Source organism: Eucyclogobius newberryi, unplaced genomic scaffold, assembly GCF_026437365.1.
Source record: "Eucyclogobius newberryi isolate DKJ021-1_F unplaced genomic scaffold, fEucNew1.0.hap1 SCAF_14, whole genome shotgun sequence".
NCBI classification, from domain to species: Eukaryota; Metazoa; Chordata; class Actinopteri; order Gobiiformes; family Gobiidae; genus Eucyclogobius; species Eucyclogobius newberryi.
The window spans coordinates 32,413,494-32,430,837 of NW_027315768.1; the positions used below are offsets into that span (position 1 = coordinate 32,413,494).

Sequence of the window (17,344 nt, forward strand, 5' to 3'; positions counted from 1 at the left end):
GTGCACGTTTGTGTCTCCTACAGAGGGATCGTTTGATACTCACATGTGCACGTTTGTGTCTCCTACAGAGGGATCGTTTGATACTCACATGTGCACGTTTGTGTCTCCTACAGAGGGATCGTTTGATACTCACATGTGCACGTTTGTGTCTCCTACAGAGGGATCGTTTGATACTCACATGTGCACGTTTGTGTCTCCTACAGAGGGATTGTTTGATACTCACATGTGCACGTTTGTGTCTCCTACAGAGGGATCGTTTGATACTCACATGTGCACGTTTGTGTCTCCTACAGAGGGATCGTTTGATACTCACATGTGCACGTTTGTGTCTCCTACAGAGGGATTGTTTGATACTCACATGTGCACGTTTGTGTCTCCTACAGAGGGATCGTTTGATACTCACATGTGCACGTTTGTGTCTCCCACAGAGGGATTGTTTGATACTCACATGTGCACGTTTGTGTCTCCTACAGAGGGATCGTTTGATACTCACATGTGCACGTTTGTGTCTCCTACAGAGGGATCGTTTGATACTCACATGTGCACGTTTGTGTCTCCTACAGAGGGATCGTTTGATACTCACATGTGCACGTTTGTGTCTCCTACAGAGGGATCGTTTGATACTCACATGTGCACGTTTGTGTCTCCTACAGAGGGATCGTTTGATACTCACATGTGCACGTTTGTGTCTCCTACAGAGGGATCGTTTGATACTCACATGTGCACGTTTGTGTCTCCTACAGAGGGATCGTTTGATACTCACATGTGCACGTTTGTGTCTCCTACAGAGGGATCGTTTGATACTCACATGTGCACGTTTGTGTCTCCTACAGAGGGATCGTTTGATACTCACATGTGCACGTTTGTGTCTCCTACAGAGGGATCGTTTGATACTCACATGTGCACGTTTGTGTCTCCTACAGAGGGATCGTTTGATACTCACATGAGGGATCGTTTGATACTCACATGTGCACGTTTGTGTCTCCTACAGAGGGATTGTTTGATACTCACATGAGGGATCGTTTGATACTCACATGTGCACGTTTGTGTCTCCTACAGAGGGATTGTTTGATACTCACATGAGGGATCATTTGATACTCACATGTGCACGTTTGTGTCTCCTACAGAGGGATTGTTTGATACTCACATGAGGGATCGTTTGATACTCACATGTGCACGTTTGTGTCTCCTACAGAGGGATTGTTTGATACTCACATGAGGGATCATTTGATACTCACATGTGCACGTTTGTGTCTCCTACAGAGGGATTGTTTGATACTCACATAAGGGATAGTTTGATACTCACATGTGCACGTTTGTGTCTCCTACAGAGGGATCGTTTGATACTCACATGAGGGATCATTTGATACTCACATGTGCACGTTTGTGTCTCCTACAGAGGGATTGTTTGATATTCACATGAGGGATCGTTTGATACTCACATGTGCACGTTTGTGTCTCCCACAGAGGGATCGTTTGATACTCACATGTGCACGTTTGTGTCTCCTACAGAGGGATCGTTTGATACTCACATGTGCACGTTTGTGTCTCCTACAGAGGGATCGTTTGATACTCACATGTGCACGTTTGTGTCTCCTACAGAGGGATCGTTTGATACTCACATGTGCACGTTTGTGTCTCCTACAGAGGGATCGTTTGATACTCACATGTGCACGTTTGTGTCTCCTACAGAGGGATCGTTTGATACTCACATGTGCACGTTTGTGTCTCCTACAGAGGGATCGTTTGATACTCACATGTGCACGTTTGTGTCTCCTACAGAGGGATCGTTTGATACTCACATGTGCACGTTTGTGTCTCCTACAGAGGGATCGTTTGATACTCACATGTGCACGTTTGTGTCTCCTACAGAGGGATCGTTTGATACTCACATGTGCACGTTTGTGTCTCCTACAGAGGGATCGTTTGATACTCACATGTGCACGTTTGTGTCTCCTACAGAGGGATCGTTTGATACTCACATGTGCACGTTTGTGTCTCCTACAGAGGGATCGTTTGATACTCACATGTGCACGTTTGTGTCTCCTACAGAGGGATTGTTTGATACTCACATGTGCACGTTTGTGTCTCCTACAGAGGGATCGTTTGATACTCACATGTGCACGTTTGTGTCTCCCACAGAGGGATCGTTTGATACTCACATGTGCACGTTTGTGTCTCCCACAGAGGGATCGTTTGATACTCACATGTGCACGTTTGTGTCTCCCACAGAGGGATCGTTTGATACTCACATGTGCACGTTTGTGTCTCCCACAGAGGGATCGTTTGATACTCACATGTGCACGTTTGTGTCTCCTACAGAGGGATCGTTTGATACTCACATGTGCACGTTTGTGTCTCCTACAGAGGGATCGTTTGATACTCACATGTGCACGTTTGTGTCTCCTACAGAGGGATCGTTTGATACTCACATGTGCACGTTTGTGTCTCCTACAGAGGGATCGTTTGATACTCACATGTGCACGTTTGTGTCTCCTACAGAGGGATCGTTTGATACTCACATGTGCACGTTTGTGTCTCCTACAGAGGGATCGTTTGATACTCACATGTGCACGTTTGTGTCTCCTACAGAGGGATCGTTTGATACTCACATGTGCACGTTTGTGTCTCCTACAGAGGGATCGTTTGATACTCACATGTGCACGTTTGTGTCTCCTACAGAGGGATCGTTTGATACTCACATGTGCACGTTTGTGTCTCCTACAGAGGGATCGTTTGATACTCACATGTGCACGTTTGTGTCTCCTACAGAGGGATCGTTTGATACTCACATGTGCACGTTTGTGTCTCCTACAGAGGGATCGTTTGATACTCACATGTGCACGTTTGTGTCTCCTACAGAGGGATTGTTTGATACTCACATGTGCACGTTTGTGTCTCCTACAGAGGGATCGTTTGATACTCACATGTGCACGTTTGTGTCTCCCACAGAGGGATTGTTTGATACTCACATGTGCACGTTTGTGTCTCCCACAGAGGGATCGTTTGATACTCACATGTGCACGTTTGTGTCTCCTACAGAGGGATCGTTTGATACTCACATGTGCACGTTTGTGTCTCCTACAGAGGGATCGTTTGATACTCACATGTGCACGTTTGTGTCTCCTACAGAGGGATTGTTTGATACTCACATGAGGGATCGTTTGATACTCACATGTGCACGTTTGTGTCTCCTACAGAGGGATTGTTTGATACTCACATGAGGGATCGTTTGATACTCACATGTGCACGTTTGTGTCTCCTACAGAGGGATTGTTTGATACTCACATGAGGGATCATTTGATACTCACATGTGCACGTTTGTGTCTCCTACAGAGGAATTGTTTGATACTCACATGAGGGATCGTTTGATACTCACATGTGCACGTTTGTGTCTCCTACAGAGGGATTGTTTGATACTCACATAAGGGATCGTTTGATACTCACATGTGCACGTTTGTGTCTCCTACAGAGGGATTGTTTGATACTCACATAAGGGATCGTTTGATACTCACATGTGCACGTTTGTGTCTCCTACAGAGGGATCGTTTGATACTCACATGTGCACGTTTGTGTCTCCTACAGAGGGATCGTTTGATACTCACATGTGCACGTTTGTGTCTCCTACAGAGGGATCGTTTGATACTCACATGTGCACGTTTGTGTCTCCTACAGAGGGATCGTTTGATACTCACATGTGCACGTTTGTGTCTCCTACAGAGGGATCGTTTGATACTCACATGTGCACGTTTGTGTCTCCTACAGAGGGATCGTTTGATACTCACATGTGCACGTTTGTGTCTCCTACAGAGGGATCGTTTGATACTCACATGTGCACGTTTGTGTCTCCTACAGAGGGATCGTTTGATACTCACATGTGCACGTTTGTGTCTCCTACAGAGGGATCGTTTGATACTCACATGTGCACGTTTGTGTCTCCTACAGAGGGATCGTTTGATACTCACATGTGCACGTTTGTGTCTCCTACAGAGGGATCGTTTGATACTCACATGTGCACGTTTGTGTCTCCTACAGAGGGATCGTTTGATACTCACATGTGCACGTTTGTGTCTCCTACAGAGGGATCGTTTGATACTCACATGTGCACGTTTGTGTCTCCCACAGAGGGATCGTTTGATACTCACATGTGCACGTTTGTGTCTCCCACAGAGGGATCGTTTGATACTCACATGTGCACGTTTGTGTCTCCCACAGAGGGATCGTTTGATACTCACATGTGCACGTTTGTGTCTCCCACAGAGGGATCGTTTGATACTCACATGTGCACGTTTGTGTCTCCTACAGAGGGATCGTTTGATACTCACATGTGCACGTTTGTGTCTCCTACAGAGGGATCGTTTGATACTCACATGTGCACGTTTGTGTCTCCTACAGAGGGATCGTTTGATACTCACATGTGCACGTTTGTGTCTCCTACAGAGGGATCGTTTGATACTCACATGTGCACGTTTGTGTCTCCTACAGAGGGATCGTTTGATACTCACATGTGCACGTTTGTGTCTCCTACAGAGGGATCGTTTGATACTCACATGTGCACGTTTGTGTCTCCTACAGAGGGATCGTTTGATACTCACATGTGCACGTTTGTGTCTCCTACAGAGGGATCGTTTGATACTCACATGTGCACGTTTGTGTCTCCTACAGAGGGATCGTTTGATACTCACATGTGCACGTTTGTGTCTCCTACAGAGGGATCGTTTGATACTCACATGTGCACGTTTGTGTCTCCTACAGAGGGATCGTTTGATACTCACATGTGCACGTTTGTGTCTCCCACAGAGGGATCGTTTGATACTCACATGTGCACGTTTGTGTCTCCCACAGAGGGATCGTTTGATACTCACATGTGCACGTTTGTGTCTCCCACAGAGGGATCGTTTGATACTCACATGTGCACGTTTGTGTCTCCCACAGAGGGATCGTTTGATACTCACATGTGCACGTTTGTGTCTCCTACAGAGGGATCGTTTGATACTCACATGTGCACGTTTGTGTCTCCTACAGAGGGATCGTTTGATACTCACATGTGCACGTTTGTGTCTCCTACAGAGGGATCGTTTGATACTCACATGTGCACGTTTGTGTCTCCTACAGAGGGATCGTTTGATACTCACATGTGCACGTTTGTGTCTCCTACAGAGGGATCGTTTGATACTCACATGTGCACGTTTGTGTCTCCTACAGAGGGATCGTTTGATACTCACATGTGCACGTTTGTGTCTCCTACAGAGGGATCGTTTGATACTCACATGTGCACGTTTGTGTCTCCTACAGAGGGATCGTTTGATACTCACATGTGCACGTTTGTGTCTCCTACAGAGGGATCGTTTGATACTCACATGTGCACGTTTGTGTCTCCTACAGAGGGATCGTTTGATACTCACATGTGCACGTTTGTGTCTCCTACAGAGGGATCGTTTGATACTCACATGTGCACGTTTGTGTCTCCTACAGAGGGATCGTTTGATACTCACATGTGCACGTTTGTGTCTCCTACAGAGGGATCGTTTGATACTCACATGTGCACGTTTGTGTCTCCTACAGAGGGAATCGCTCCGACCGACTTGACCACGTGGCCGATGACATAAACGATGGACAGATAGATGATGGTTCTGTGGAGGAAACCGACATGACACAGTCGTCATGAAACAGTGACTCATGGACCACTAAACACTGTCTCAGTAGCAGTGTTGCCCCCGACGACACCGCGACGACACCTCATCAGGATGAGTCTACAGGACCTGGTGCCACGTATATATTCAGACCAAGTCTATTATTAGATTAGTAATTCTGAATTGTATGCGTGCCCTATTTCATATATTTTTATTTATTATTATTATTATTTATTTATTTATTATTTTTCTCTGTCCCCCTTCAAGGCAAACGCTATTGTAATGTGGGGCATTACAAAAAACATAATGAAAGTGAATTGAATTCTAAAGTTCTAAAGTTCTAAAGTTCTAAATTCTAAAGTTCTAAATTCTAAAGTTCTAAATTCTAAAGTTCTAAAGTTCTAAATTCTAAAGTTCTAAATTCTAAAGTTCTAAAGTTCTAAAGTTCTAAATTCTAAAGTTCTAAAGTTCTAAATTCTAAAGTTCTAAATTCTAAAGTTCTAAAGTTCTAGAGTTATTTTATTTGAGACAGAGACAGGCACAATAAACATGACTCTATTAAGTCCCCCTGAGGGAAGCCCATTGTACATGTTATTAGAGCAGTATAGTAGCAGTCGTATAGTATAGTAGTAGTAGTAGTAGTAGTAGTAGTAGTAGTAGTAGTAGTAGTAGTGGTAGTAGTAGTAGTAGTAGTAGTAGTAGTAGTAGTAGTAGTAGTAGTAGTGGTAGTAGTAGTAGTAGTAGTAGTAGTAGTAGTAGTAGTAGTAGTAGTAGTAGTAGTAGTAGTAGTAGTAGTGGTAGTAGTAGTAGTAGTAGTATAGTACAGTACAATAGCAGTAATCCGTCCTCACTTGAACTTCCCGAGCCATGAGTCTGCGATGATGGCTCCTATGATGGGGGTGAAGTAGCAGAGGCTGCTGAAGGCGTGGTACACGGCTGTGGACAGGTCTTTGTCCCAGTGTAAGTACGACAGGAAGTACAGCGTCAGCACCGCTACAAAGTAAAAGTGAGGAAGAGTTTAACATCACAAAATATAACTTTACATTGATAAAACCTCTGACACTGTCACAGTCTGACACCAGTGAGACTCTGACTCCTTCATCTGGACTGAAGATGAAACGTCTCAGTGTCTAAATCTGATTTAAGCATTTATAATATAATAATGTCTGTAAAAGAATAAAGATGCATGAATCACTCCAGGTCTAAACCAGGTCTAAACCAGGTCTAAACCAGGACTAAACTAGGACTAAACCAGGACTAAATCAGGACTAAAACCAGGTCTAAACCAGGTCTAAACCAGGACTAAACCAGGACTAAACCAGGACTAAACCAGGACTAAACCAGGTCTAAACCAGGACTAAACCAGGACTAAATCAGGACTAAACCAGGACTGAACCAGGACTAAACCAGGACTGAACCAGGACTAAACCAGGACTAAACCAGGACTAAATCAGGACTAAACCAGGTCTAAACCAGGACTAAACCAGGACTGAACCAGGACTAAATCAGGACTAAACCAGGACTAAATCAGGACTAAACCAGGACTAAACCAGGACTAAATCAGGACTAAACCAGGACTAAATCAGGACTAAAACCAGGTCTAAACCAGGTCTAAACGAGGACTAAACCAGGACTAAACCAGGACTAAACCAGGTCTAAACCAGGACTAAACCAGGTCTAAACCAGGTCTAAACCAGGACTAAACCAGGACTAAACTAGGTATAAACCAGGACTAAACCGGGTCTAAACCAGGTCTAAACCAGGACTAAACCAGGTCTAAACCAGGTCTAAACCAGGACTAAACCAGGACTAAACTAGGTATAAACCAGGACTAAACCGGGTCTAAACCGGGTCCAAACCAGGACTAAACCAGGACTAAATCAGGACTAAAACCAGGTCTAAACCAGGTCTAAACCAGGACTAAACCAGGACTAAACCAGGTCTAAACCAGGACTAAACCAGGTCTAAACCAGGTCTAAACCAGGACTAAACCAGGACTAAACTAGGTATAAACCAGGACTAAACCGGGTCTAAACCAGGACTAAACCAGGTCTAAACCAGGACTAAACCAGGTCTAAACCAGGTCTAAACCAGGACTAAACCAGGACTAAACTAGGTATAAACCAGGACTAAACCGGGTCTAAACCGGGTCCAAACCAGGACTAAACCAGGGCTAAACCAGGACTAAACCAGGACTAAACCAGGACTAAACCAGGGCTAAACCAGGACTAAACCAGGACTAAACCAGGGCTAAACCAGGACAAAACCAGGACTAAACCTGGACTAAACCAGGGCTAAACCAGGACAAAACCAGGACAAAACCAGGGCTAATCCAGGACAAAACTAGAACTAAACCAGGTTTGAGTGGCTCAGCGAGAAACTATTAGAATATAGTTAAATCACTTCCACACTCACTGTAACTGTAATCTGCACATCTATTGAAAGTGTTCCATTGTTACTCGTAAATAAGATGTTTTATATGTTTAAAATGTCTTAAACTTTAAGGTTTGAGCCTCGTTTGGCGGCGCGAGCTCTTAATCTTTACACATTCAAACACTTAATACAAAACTTAATTATAACGTGAGACAAACTATAAATAATGAAGGTCACGAGACACAACCTCATAATCCTGTGTAATGTCCGTCGTTCCTTTTGACGAGCCGGATCAGTCACACATTTACCCACAATGCCGCTCTTCACGGCCATTTCACACATAAATACTTTAAAGTGAGTCTTATGATGTTTACATACTTTTCATGCCATAGTACGAGAAGCGCTCGCAGAACTCATTCACCACGATGAAGCAGATGCTCGTCGGGTACTTCGTGCCACACAGTTTCTGCAACAAAGTACAAGTACATACAAAAACATGAAGTACTGTGTACATGAAGTACTGTGATTACTACTGCGATTGGGGCAGTTTTAAAACACAAAATGGACAAAAGTAGAGCCGCGACAATTAACCAATGAATCGTAACAAGATAATAATTGTGTTTTAATCATCATAATCCTCATCTGGACTGAACCGACTCATATACAGACATGTACAAAGATTTAACAGAGACAGTGTGGAAAAATATTCTGTTGTCATGGCAATACTAAAAGGTCAAAATGTCAAAAAGTTATTAAAATATTAGGCTTTTTAATTAATAATACACATTATTTTTAATCAATAATAACACACTACTGAAAAAGTAGGCTAACGTTTATTAGCATAGCCATCTAGCATAGCAAACTAGCATTAGCATTAGCTGCTAACGACCTGAAACACACAGCTCAGTCCGGAGTGACCTCTGTAAGTCCACTGGTGCCTCCTGACCACAGGGACACACTTCTGGACAAACGGGGTCTTTAAGACAGAAGAGAAAGAACCCGGGACTAAACCAGAACTAAAATAGCAGGTCCAGAACTAAACCAGGACTAAAATAGCAGGTCCAGGACTAAACCAGAACTAAAATAGGTCCAGGACTAAACCAAGACTAAAATAGCAGGTCCAGAACTAAACCAGGACTAAAATAGCAGGTCCAGGACTAAACCAGAACTAAAATAGGTCCAGGACTAAACCAAGACTAAAATAGCAGGTCCAGAACTAAACCAGGACTAAAATAGCAGGTCCAGGACTAAACCAGAACTAAAATAGGTCCAGGACTAAACCAAGACTAAAATAGCAGGTCCAGAACTAAACCAGGACTAAAATAGCAGGTCCAGGACTAAACCAGAACTAAAATAGCAGGTCCAGGACTAAACCAGAACTAAAATAGGTCCAGGACTAAAACATAACTAAAATAGCAGGTCCAGAACTAAACCAGGACTAAAATAGCAGGTCCAGGACTAAACCAGAACTAAAATAGCAGGTCCAGGACTAAACCAGGACTAAAATAGCAGGTCCAGAACTAAACCAGGACTAAAATAGCAGGTCCAGGACTAAACCAGAACTAAAATAGGTCCAGGACTAAACCAAGACTAAAATAGCAGGTCCAGAACTAAACCAGGACTAAAATAGCAGGTCCAGGACTAAACCAGAACTAAAATAGCAGGTCCAGGACTAAAACCAGAACTAAAATAGGTCCAGGACTAAAACAGAACTAAAATAGCAGGTCTAGAACTAAACCAGGACTAAAATAGCAGGTCCAGGACTAAACCAGAACTAAAATAGCAGGTCCAGGACTAAACCAGGACTAAAATAGGTCCAGGACTAAAACAGAACTAAAATAGCAGGTCCAGGACTAAACCAGGACTAAAATAGCAGGTCCAGGACTAAACCAGAACTAAAATAGCAGGTCCAGGACTAAACCAGGACTAAAATAGGTCCAGGACTAAAACAGAACTAAAATAGCAGGTCCAGAACTAAACCAGGACTAAAATAGGTCCAGGACTAAACCAAGACTAAAATAGCAGGTCCAGAACTAAACCAGGACTAAAATAGCAGGTCCAGGACTAAACCAGAACTAAAATAGCAGGTCCAGGACTAAACCAGAACTAAAATAGCAGGTCCAGGACTAAACCAGGACTAAAATAGGTCCAGGACTAAAACAGAACTAAAATAGCAGGTCCAGAACTAAACCAGGACTAAAATAGGTCCAGGACTAAACCAAGACTAAAATAGCAGGTCCAGAACTAAACCAGGACTAAAATAGCAGGTCCAGGACTAAACCAGAACTAAAATAGCAGGTCCAGGACTAAAACCAGAACTAAAATAGGTCCAGGACTAAACCGGAACTAAAATAGCAGGTCCAGAACTAAACCAGGACTAAAATAGCAGGTCCAGGACTAAACCAGAACTAAAATAGCAGGTCCAGGACTAAACCAGAACTAAAATAGCAGGTCCAGGACTAAACCAGAACTAAAATAGCAGGTCCAGGACTAAACCAGAGCTAAAATAGCAGGTCCAGGACTAAACCAGAACTAAAATAGCAGGTCCAGGACTAAACCAGGACTAAAATAGCAGGTCCAGGACTAAAACAGAACTAAAATAGCAGGTCCTGGACTAAACCAGGACTAAAATAGCAGGTCCAGGACTAAACCAGAACTAAAATAGCAGGTCCTGGACTAAACCAGGACTAAAATAACAGGTCCAGGACTAAACCAGAACTAAAATAGCAGGTCCAGGACTAAACCAGAACTAAAATAGCAGGTCCAGGACTAAACCAGGACTAAAATAGCAGGTCCAGGACTAAACCAGAACTAAAATAGCAGGTCCAGGACTAAACCAGAACTAAAATAGCAGGTCCAGGACTAAACCAGAACTAAAATAGCAGGTCCAGAACTAAACCAGGACTAAAATAGCAGGTCCAGAACTAAACCAGAACTAAAATAGTGCCAGGACTAAACCAGAACTAAAATAACAGGTCCAGGACTAAACCAGAACTAAAATAGCAGGTCCAGGACTAAACCAGAACTAAAATAGCAGGTCCAGGACTAAACCAGGACTAAAATAGCAGGTCCAGGACTAAACCAGGACTAAAATAGCAGGTCCAGGACTAAACCAGAACTAAAATAGCAGGTCCTGGACTAAACCAGGACTAAAATAACAGGTCCAGGACTAAACCAGAACTAAAATAGCAGGTCCAGGACTAAACCAGAACTAAAATAGCAGGTCCAGGACTAAACCAGAACTAAAATAGCAGGTCCAGGACTAAACCAGGACTAAAATAGCAGGTCCAGGACTAAACCAGAACTAAAATAGCAGGTCCAGGACTAAACCAGAACTAAAATAGCAGGTCCAGGACTAAACCAGAACTAAAATAGCAGGTCCAGGACTAAACCAGAACTAAAATAGCAGGTCCAGAACTAAACCAGGACTAAAATAGCAGGTCCAGAACTAAACCAGAACTAAAATAGTGCCAGGACTAAACCAGAACTAAAATAACAGGTCCAGGACTAAACCAGAACTAAAATAGCAGGTCCAGGACTAAACCAGAACTAAAATAGCAGGTCCAGGACTAAACCAGAACTAAAATAGCAGGTCCAGGACTAAACCAGAACTAAAATAGTGCCAGGACTAAACCATCAAACATTTAAAGTGATCGATATTTGCGAGTGTCAGGAATGCTCTGGGACAATGGCCTTGTACAAACAGTGAATGATTATGAAGAACTCTAAACACCTTCATTACTACAGTAAAACATCAAAGTAATTCAGCAGTAATACACCACTTTGAACTAAACTACTTAAACTAGAACTATTAAGTTACTGACTGGATTTCATTTCCTTGTTTGCCTGGTTCTGTATGTTATGTGATGTAACGACAGCAGACAGATAGAGTTACTGTGTGTTTTAGACAGTTTAAAGAAGAATATATGAGTTTAGAGACATTTAAACACCCCAATGCCCCAAATATATAAACTACAAGGTGGATTTGAACATTATCTGGGAGAGAAAGCAAAGCAAACAGCATTTTTTGTTTCGTTCAGGGTAAAATTCTCAGCAAAAATACACATTAAATGTTTGTATTACGATTATTGTGAGAAAAACATCATGATTTAATGATTTTTCACAATTATTGAGGCCAAACAACAGTGAAATCTTTCATTTTCTTTCATTCTCGTGGTCAAACAAACTATTTCTCAAGATTGTGAGCAAAATAAAGTTAAATGTGACAAAAACAGTCAGATAAAAAAGGCTGAATATTGAAAAAAAAATAATTTAAAATATATGTAGCTTCTAAAATTGTCACGATTCATATTTTTTTGCTTCTTACGATTACATTGTGACTTGAATAATCACGATTATCGATCATCTAAAAGTCCTTATATTACATTACTGATGCTCAAGTAAAGTAACAAAGTACAAAAGTAAAGGAACTGTACTGAAGTCACATTTTATCTGTAGTGGCTTTTTTACTTTTACTTCACTGCATCTGAGACAAGTATCTGTACTCTTCCCTCAGGACGAAAAAGGACAAGTATTAGAATAAGTATAAGTCACTACAAAGATTAAGAAATGTACTCGAACTGACCAACGATGTGCACAATTCCTCAAAATAACAAACATTTAACACGTGAAACATTTCTCAAAATCTGTGTGAAATACTTGTACTTCAGTAGATTTTTGAATGTGATACTTTTACTTTTACTGCTGACACTGATGGTTTGGATATATTTGACACTAGTGGCAAACGTAATAATGATGATAATAATTGTGTTTATCAAAGCTCCAGCGCAGAGGAACAGCATGAGCACCAATACAGACTGAAATACAAGTACTCGTAGTATAAGTAGTATTACAAGTCTCAGAAAACACAGAAATGAAACGATTTTTACTCTTTTCATTACATCTTTCCCTGTAAACTGTACCCTCGATGTAGTATTAGCATTATTATTGATTATTGACTGAACAAATACTGCAGTTACTTTATGTGAAGTATTTACCAAAGAACTATGTCAAACACCAGCATTACATAAGATTATATTACCATTATGTGGGATGAGCTGTGTGCCTTCTTCTGTTACTGTAGTTATCGTGTGTACAAAAGTATTTCAGCTGGCGAGGGTCAGAAAGTAACTTATAGATAGTATTATTATTATTATATTAGTAGTATCGTAGTAGTAGTAGTATTAGCAGTGGTAGTAGTAGTATGTTTTAGTATTATGATTATTGGTATTGTTACTATTATTAGTAGTAGTAGTAGCAGTAGTAGTAGAAGTTGCAGTAGTAGTAGTAGTAGTAGTAGTAGTAGTATTTTTTAGTATTATGATTATTGGGATTGTTACTATTATTATTATTATTAGTAGTAGTAGTAGTAGAAGTTGCAGTAGTAGTAATAGCAGTAGTAGTAGTAGTATTTTTTAGTATTATTATCATTGCGTTAGTGGCATAATCAATATTAACGTGATGTTTTCTGTAGAAAGATATCTCACTTCAAAGTTTGTTATTGTAGTTGTAGCAGTAGTTGTAGTATTTTTTAGTATTATGATTATTAGGCCCGAGCGCCACAAGCTGGCGAGAGGCCTATTAATCTCATAAGGCCGTGCGAAGCACGGCTGCGAAAGTGCGCACGAAATTGAGCGCGAAGCGCTCGCCCACTTCCAAACACTCACTAACGCACTCCTTCACTCACGCACGCCCCGTGCATACTAATTAGTAGTAGGAAAATGGAACATTACCGTTGTAAACGGGCGAAGCCCGTGCAAAAGTGCGCACTAAACGAGCACTTTACATTGGCGGTCGTCATCCCCATATAAAGCACTCATTTGCGCTAAGTAGCTTACGAATACGTTCCCCATCTCTTGCATGTTCCGTGCATATAAGCATGTAATGCAAAAATTGAACATTATTACTGTATAGAGGGCCAAAAACACAAAGTGGGCGGAGCCCACTCAAAATTAACGAAAGTACCCGTCAGTGACCAGGGACCCACACCATGAGGTAGGAAAATGTATAGTTTATGATATTTGAAAAATGGGAAACATTGTTTTCGCATCGGAATATTATTCTTTCTTTCTTTCTTTCTTTCTTCTCGGGACCAACCCCCCTATTTTTCACCCAGTGAACATTGACGAAAAGTCACAAAAATTTGCACACCTCTAAAAATCGTGCCTCTCTACATTCTGGCTATTTCCCTTTTCTAAAATAAAAAAATTGGCGCGTCAGCGCCCCCAAATGTACCAAAAATGCATTGAGAGATGGGAAATGACCCAAAAAAAATCTGATCGTAGAATCATGAAATTTGGCGCAGAGGTAGATGGTGACAAGAGAAGTAAAAAATATTATTACGGCAACGCCGTCCACCCAACCAAATGTCGGCCATATTGCTTCAAAAATGGCTAAACATGACTCGGGAGTTTTTCCAAACGTCGTACTTTCACAAACTCCTCCCAGGGCGTCAGCCCTATTAACCTGAAATTTGGTGAGACTCATCTTCAGGACCATCAAAAGTTATCCACATTTTCATTCAAAGAGTCACGGTCTCTGTGCGGCAAAGCCGCACAATTTGCCAAGAATTCAAAATAAAATTGCTTTTTGATGGTAAAACAAAGGGGAGAAGATGTGACAGCGTCACAGATTCAGCAGTAGATGTAATAAAAGGACAATTGGGGCGCGTTAGCGCCCCCTCCTCTTGCGGCGTGGCGAGGGCCGATCATTGCCGCTTGCGGCTATATTTTGTATTGTTACTATTATTAGTAGTAGTAGAAGTTGCAGCAGTAGTAGTAATAGTAGTAGTTGCAGTAGTAAAAAGCACTTATTATTCCCAACTGCACGTCTCAGATTTACGTGACAAAAACAGGTTCTTTCCCGGTTCTTGGTTCTTGGTTCGGGAGAAGTTCGCGTGCGGAATGTGTAACGTGTGACGCGTCTGCGGGAGGAACGTGAAGGATGCGCCCGTTGCATCAGCTCCAAACCCGGGAGCAGCCGCGGCTCTTCCCCCGCGGAGACACTTCCAGCTCCGCAACCCAACTTTATTAACGCGCTTTGCACCAAAAACACTCGGACATTTGCGGGATTTCACGCGTGTCACGCTCAAGACGCGTACGCGGGGCGTTTGTCGCGGTCGGAAAAGTCAAAGTCGTGCAAAGAATGTTAAAAAAAAAAAAAAGAAAATAAAGGAGGAAAAAAAAGCAGTAAAAGAGGCTAAACTAGGCGTGAAAGTCGGTGCAGTGGATTGACTTTACCCCAGACATGGTGCTCCGGGCTCCGGCGCAGTCCTCGTCTTTGCGTCGCGGCTGAAACGTTAAGAATGCGTCTGTGGAAGTCAAAACGCTCCGATCATCTGCTGCTGGATGCGGTTAATCTTTCACCGTGCGCGGTTTGGAGTAGGTTTGTGTGCTGTAGTTCCGCACACTGACGACAGAGGGCGCTGTCGTTGTGGTTTGGACCGGTCCAGTCTGTTTTTTTTGCACAATGCCGCTGCTGTTGTTGTTGTTGTTGTTAAATGGATGATAATTGTGTGTTAGTGAACTGTAACTGTAAAAGTACAGTTATGTGGATGAGAATGTGTGCGTACGTGTGACTTGTATTGCGGCCAAAACGCAACTTAAAGGTGACGTATGACAGGTTTTTACGATGTTCTAATTTTGACTTTATTTGGTGTGTTTATACCTGTTGTACGTATAAATGATAGTTTGATAACAATCAAGCAGGTATTTGTGGAGAAAATGATGAAATATCTGTAGAAAATGACAGGAAGTGACATCACACACTCATTCCAGCTAAAGTTTATGCATAAATGACACAAAGAAACAACTTTTTTGTCTCTTTAAACAATAATTCAACAAAATAAAGTTGCTCTCATACATTTTTATTTGTCAAATATAAAAATGGTGACATTAGATGAGTTCATGAGTTTAATTTCCTAGTGTGATGTCATCAATACAAACAGGAAGTGAAATCATAAGCTTAAAAAATGAACTATTCTGGGATAGATTTTTTTAGAATTTTTAGCAACATTTTATATCAAACTTAACTGCGTTTTAGTTGAATGAGTCGTCCGACCTGTAGGGGGGCGCTTAAAGTGAAATTATAGTTACGTGTCTAAAGACGTAAACGTGTGACTTATAGTGTGGCCAAAACGCTACTTAAAGGTGACGTATGACAGGTTTTTACGATGTTCTAATTTTGACTATTTGGTGTATTTATATCTGTTGTAAATATATATTATGGTTTTACACCAATCGAGCAGGTATTTGTGGAGAAAATGATAAAAAAATCTGTGGGAAATGACAGGAAGTGACATCACACACTCAAGTTAATGCAGAAATTACACAAAGAAACAAAAAATGTCACTCTCTAAACATGAATTCAACGATCGCTCTCACATATGTTTTTTTGTCAAATAAACAATGTGACATTAGATGAGTTTTTCCCCAGTGGTTGCTGGGTAATTTCCTTGTGTGATGTCATCAATTACAAACAGGAAGTTAAATTATAAACCTGTGCTATTCTGGGATAACAATTTTATAATTTTTTAGCAAAATTTTAAATATATAAAACTTAAGTGCGTTTTAGTTGAATGAGTGGTCCGACCTGTAGGGGACGCTTAAAATGATTTAAAAAATAAATAAATAAAATCATAGTTACGTGGCTAAAGATGTAAACGTGTGAGTCGTGTTGGCAAAACGTTACTTAAAGGTGACATATGACAGGTTTTTACAATTTTCTAATTTGACTTTATTTGGTGTATTTATACCTGTTGTACATATACATTATAGTTTTACACTGATGGAGCAGGTATTTGTGGAGAAAACGTTGAAAAATCTGTAGAAAATGACAGGAAGTGACATCACACACTCATTCCAGGCAAAGTTTATGCATAAATTACACAAAGAAACAACTTTTTTGACTCTCTAAATATTAATTCAACAAAATAAAGTTGCTCTCATATATTTTTATTTGTCAAATATAAAAATGGTGACATTAGATGAGATTAATTTCCTAGTGTGATGTCATCTATTACAAACAGGAAGTGAAATTATAAGCTTAAAAAATGAGCTATTCTGGGACAATTTTTTTCATAATGTTAAGCAAAATTTTATATCAAACTTAACTGTGTTTTAGTTGAATGAGTGGTCCGACCTGCAGGGGGCGCTTACAGTGAAATTATAGTTACGTGTCTAAAGACGTAAACGGGTGAGTCGTGTTGGCAAAACGTGACTTAAAGGTGCCACTCTGGTCTCCATGGAGATGATAATGCTACGCCTGGAATATTCCACGGGATAGCAAAAGAATGTATCTATCTCCAGGAAGATCTGTGGAGAGGCGAGTCCACTCACTGT

The 17,344-nt window shown here is 41.3% G+C and overlaps 1 protein-coding gene across 1 annotated transcript in view; it reads right to left on the reverse strand.

The window, feature by feature from the left end:
- The window catches only part of slc15a2 (solute carrier family 15 member 2), a 48,204-nt gene extending 32,910 nt beyond the window's left edge, over window positions 1-15,294 (reverse strand). The window contains exons 1-4 of the mRNA XM_072445256.1: window positions 15,245-15,294; window positions 8,385-8,472; window positions 6,485-6,626; window positions 5,541-5,633 (exon numbers count right to left, since the gene is read on the reverse strand). Of these exons, the coding sequence (XP_072301357.1) occupies window positions 5,541-5,633; window positions 6,485-6,626; window positions 8,385-8,472; window positions 15,245-15,253 (332 nt within the window). The 5' untranslated portion in view covers window positions 15,254-15,294. The remainder of the gene's footprint in view (window positions 1-5,540; window positions 5,634-6,484; window positions 6,627-8,384; window positions 8,473-15,244) is intronic.
- Window positions 15,295-17,344: the final 2,050 nt, after the last annotated feature.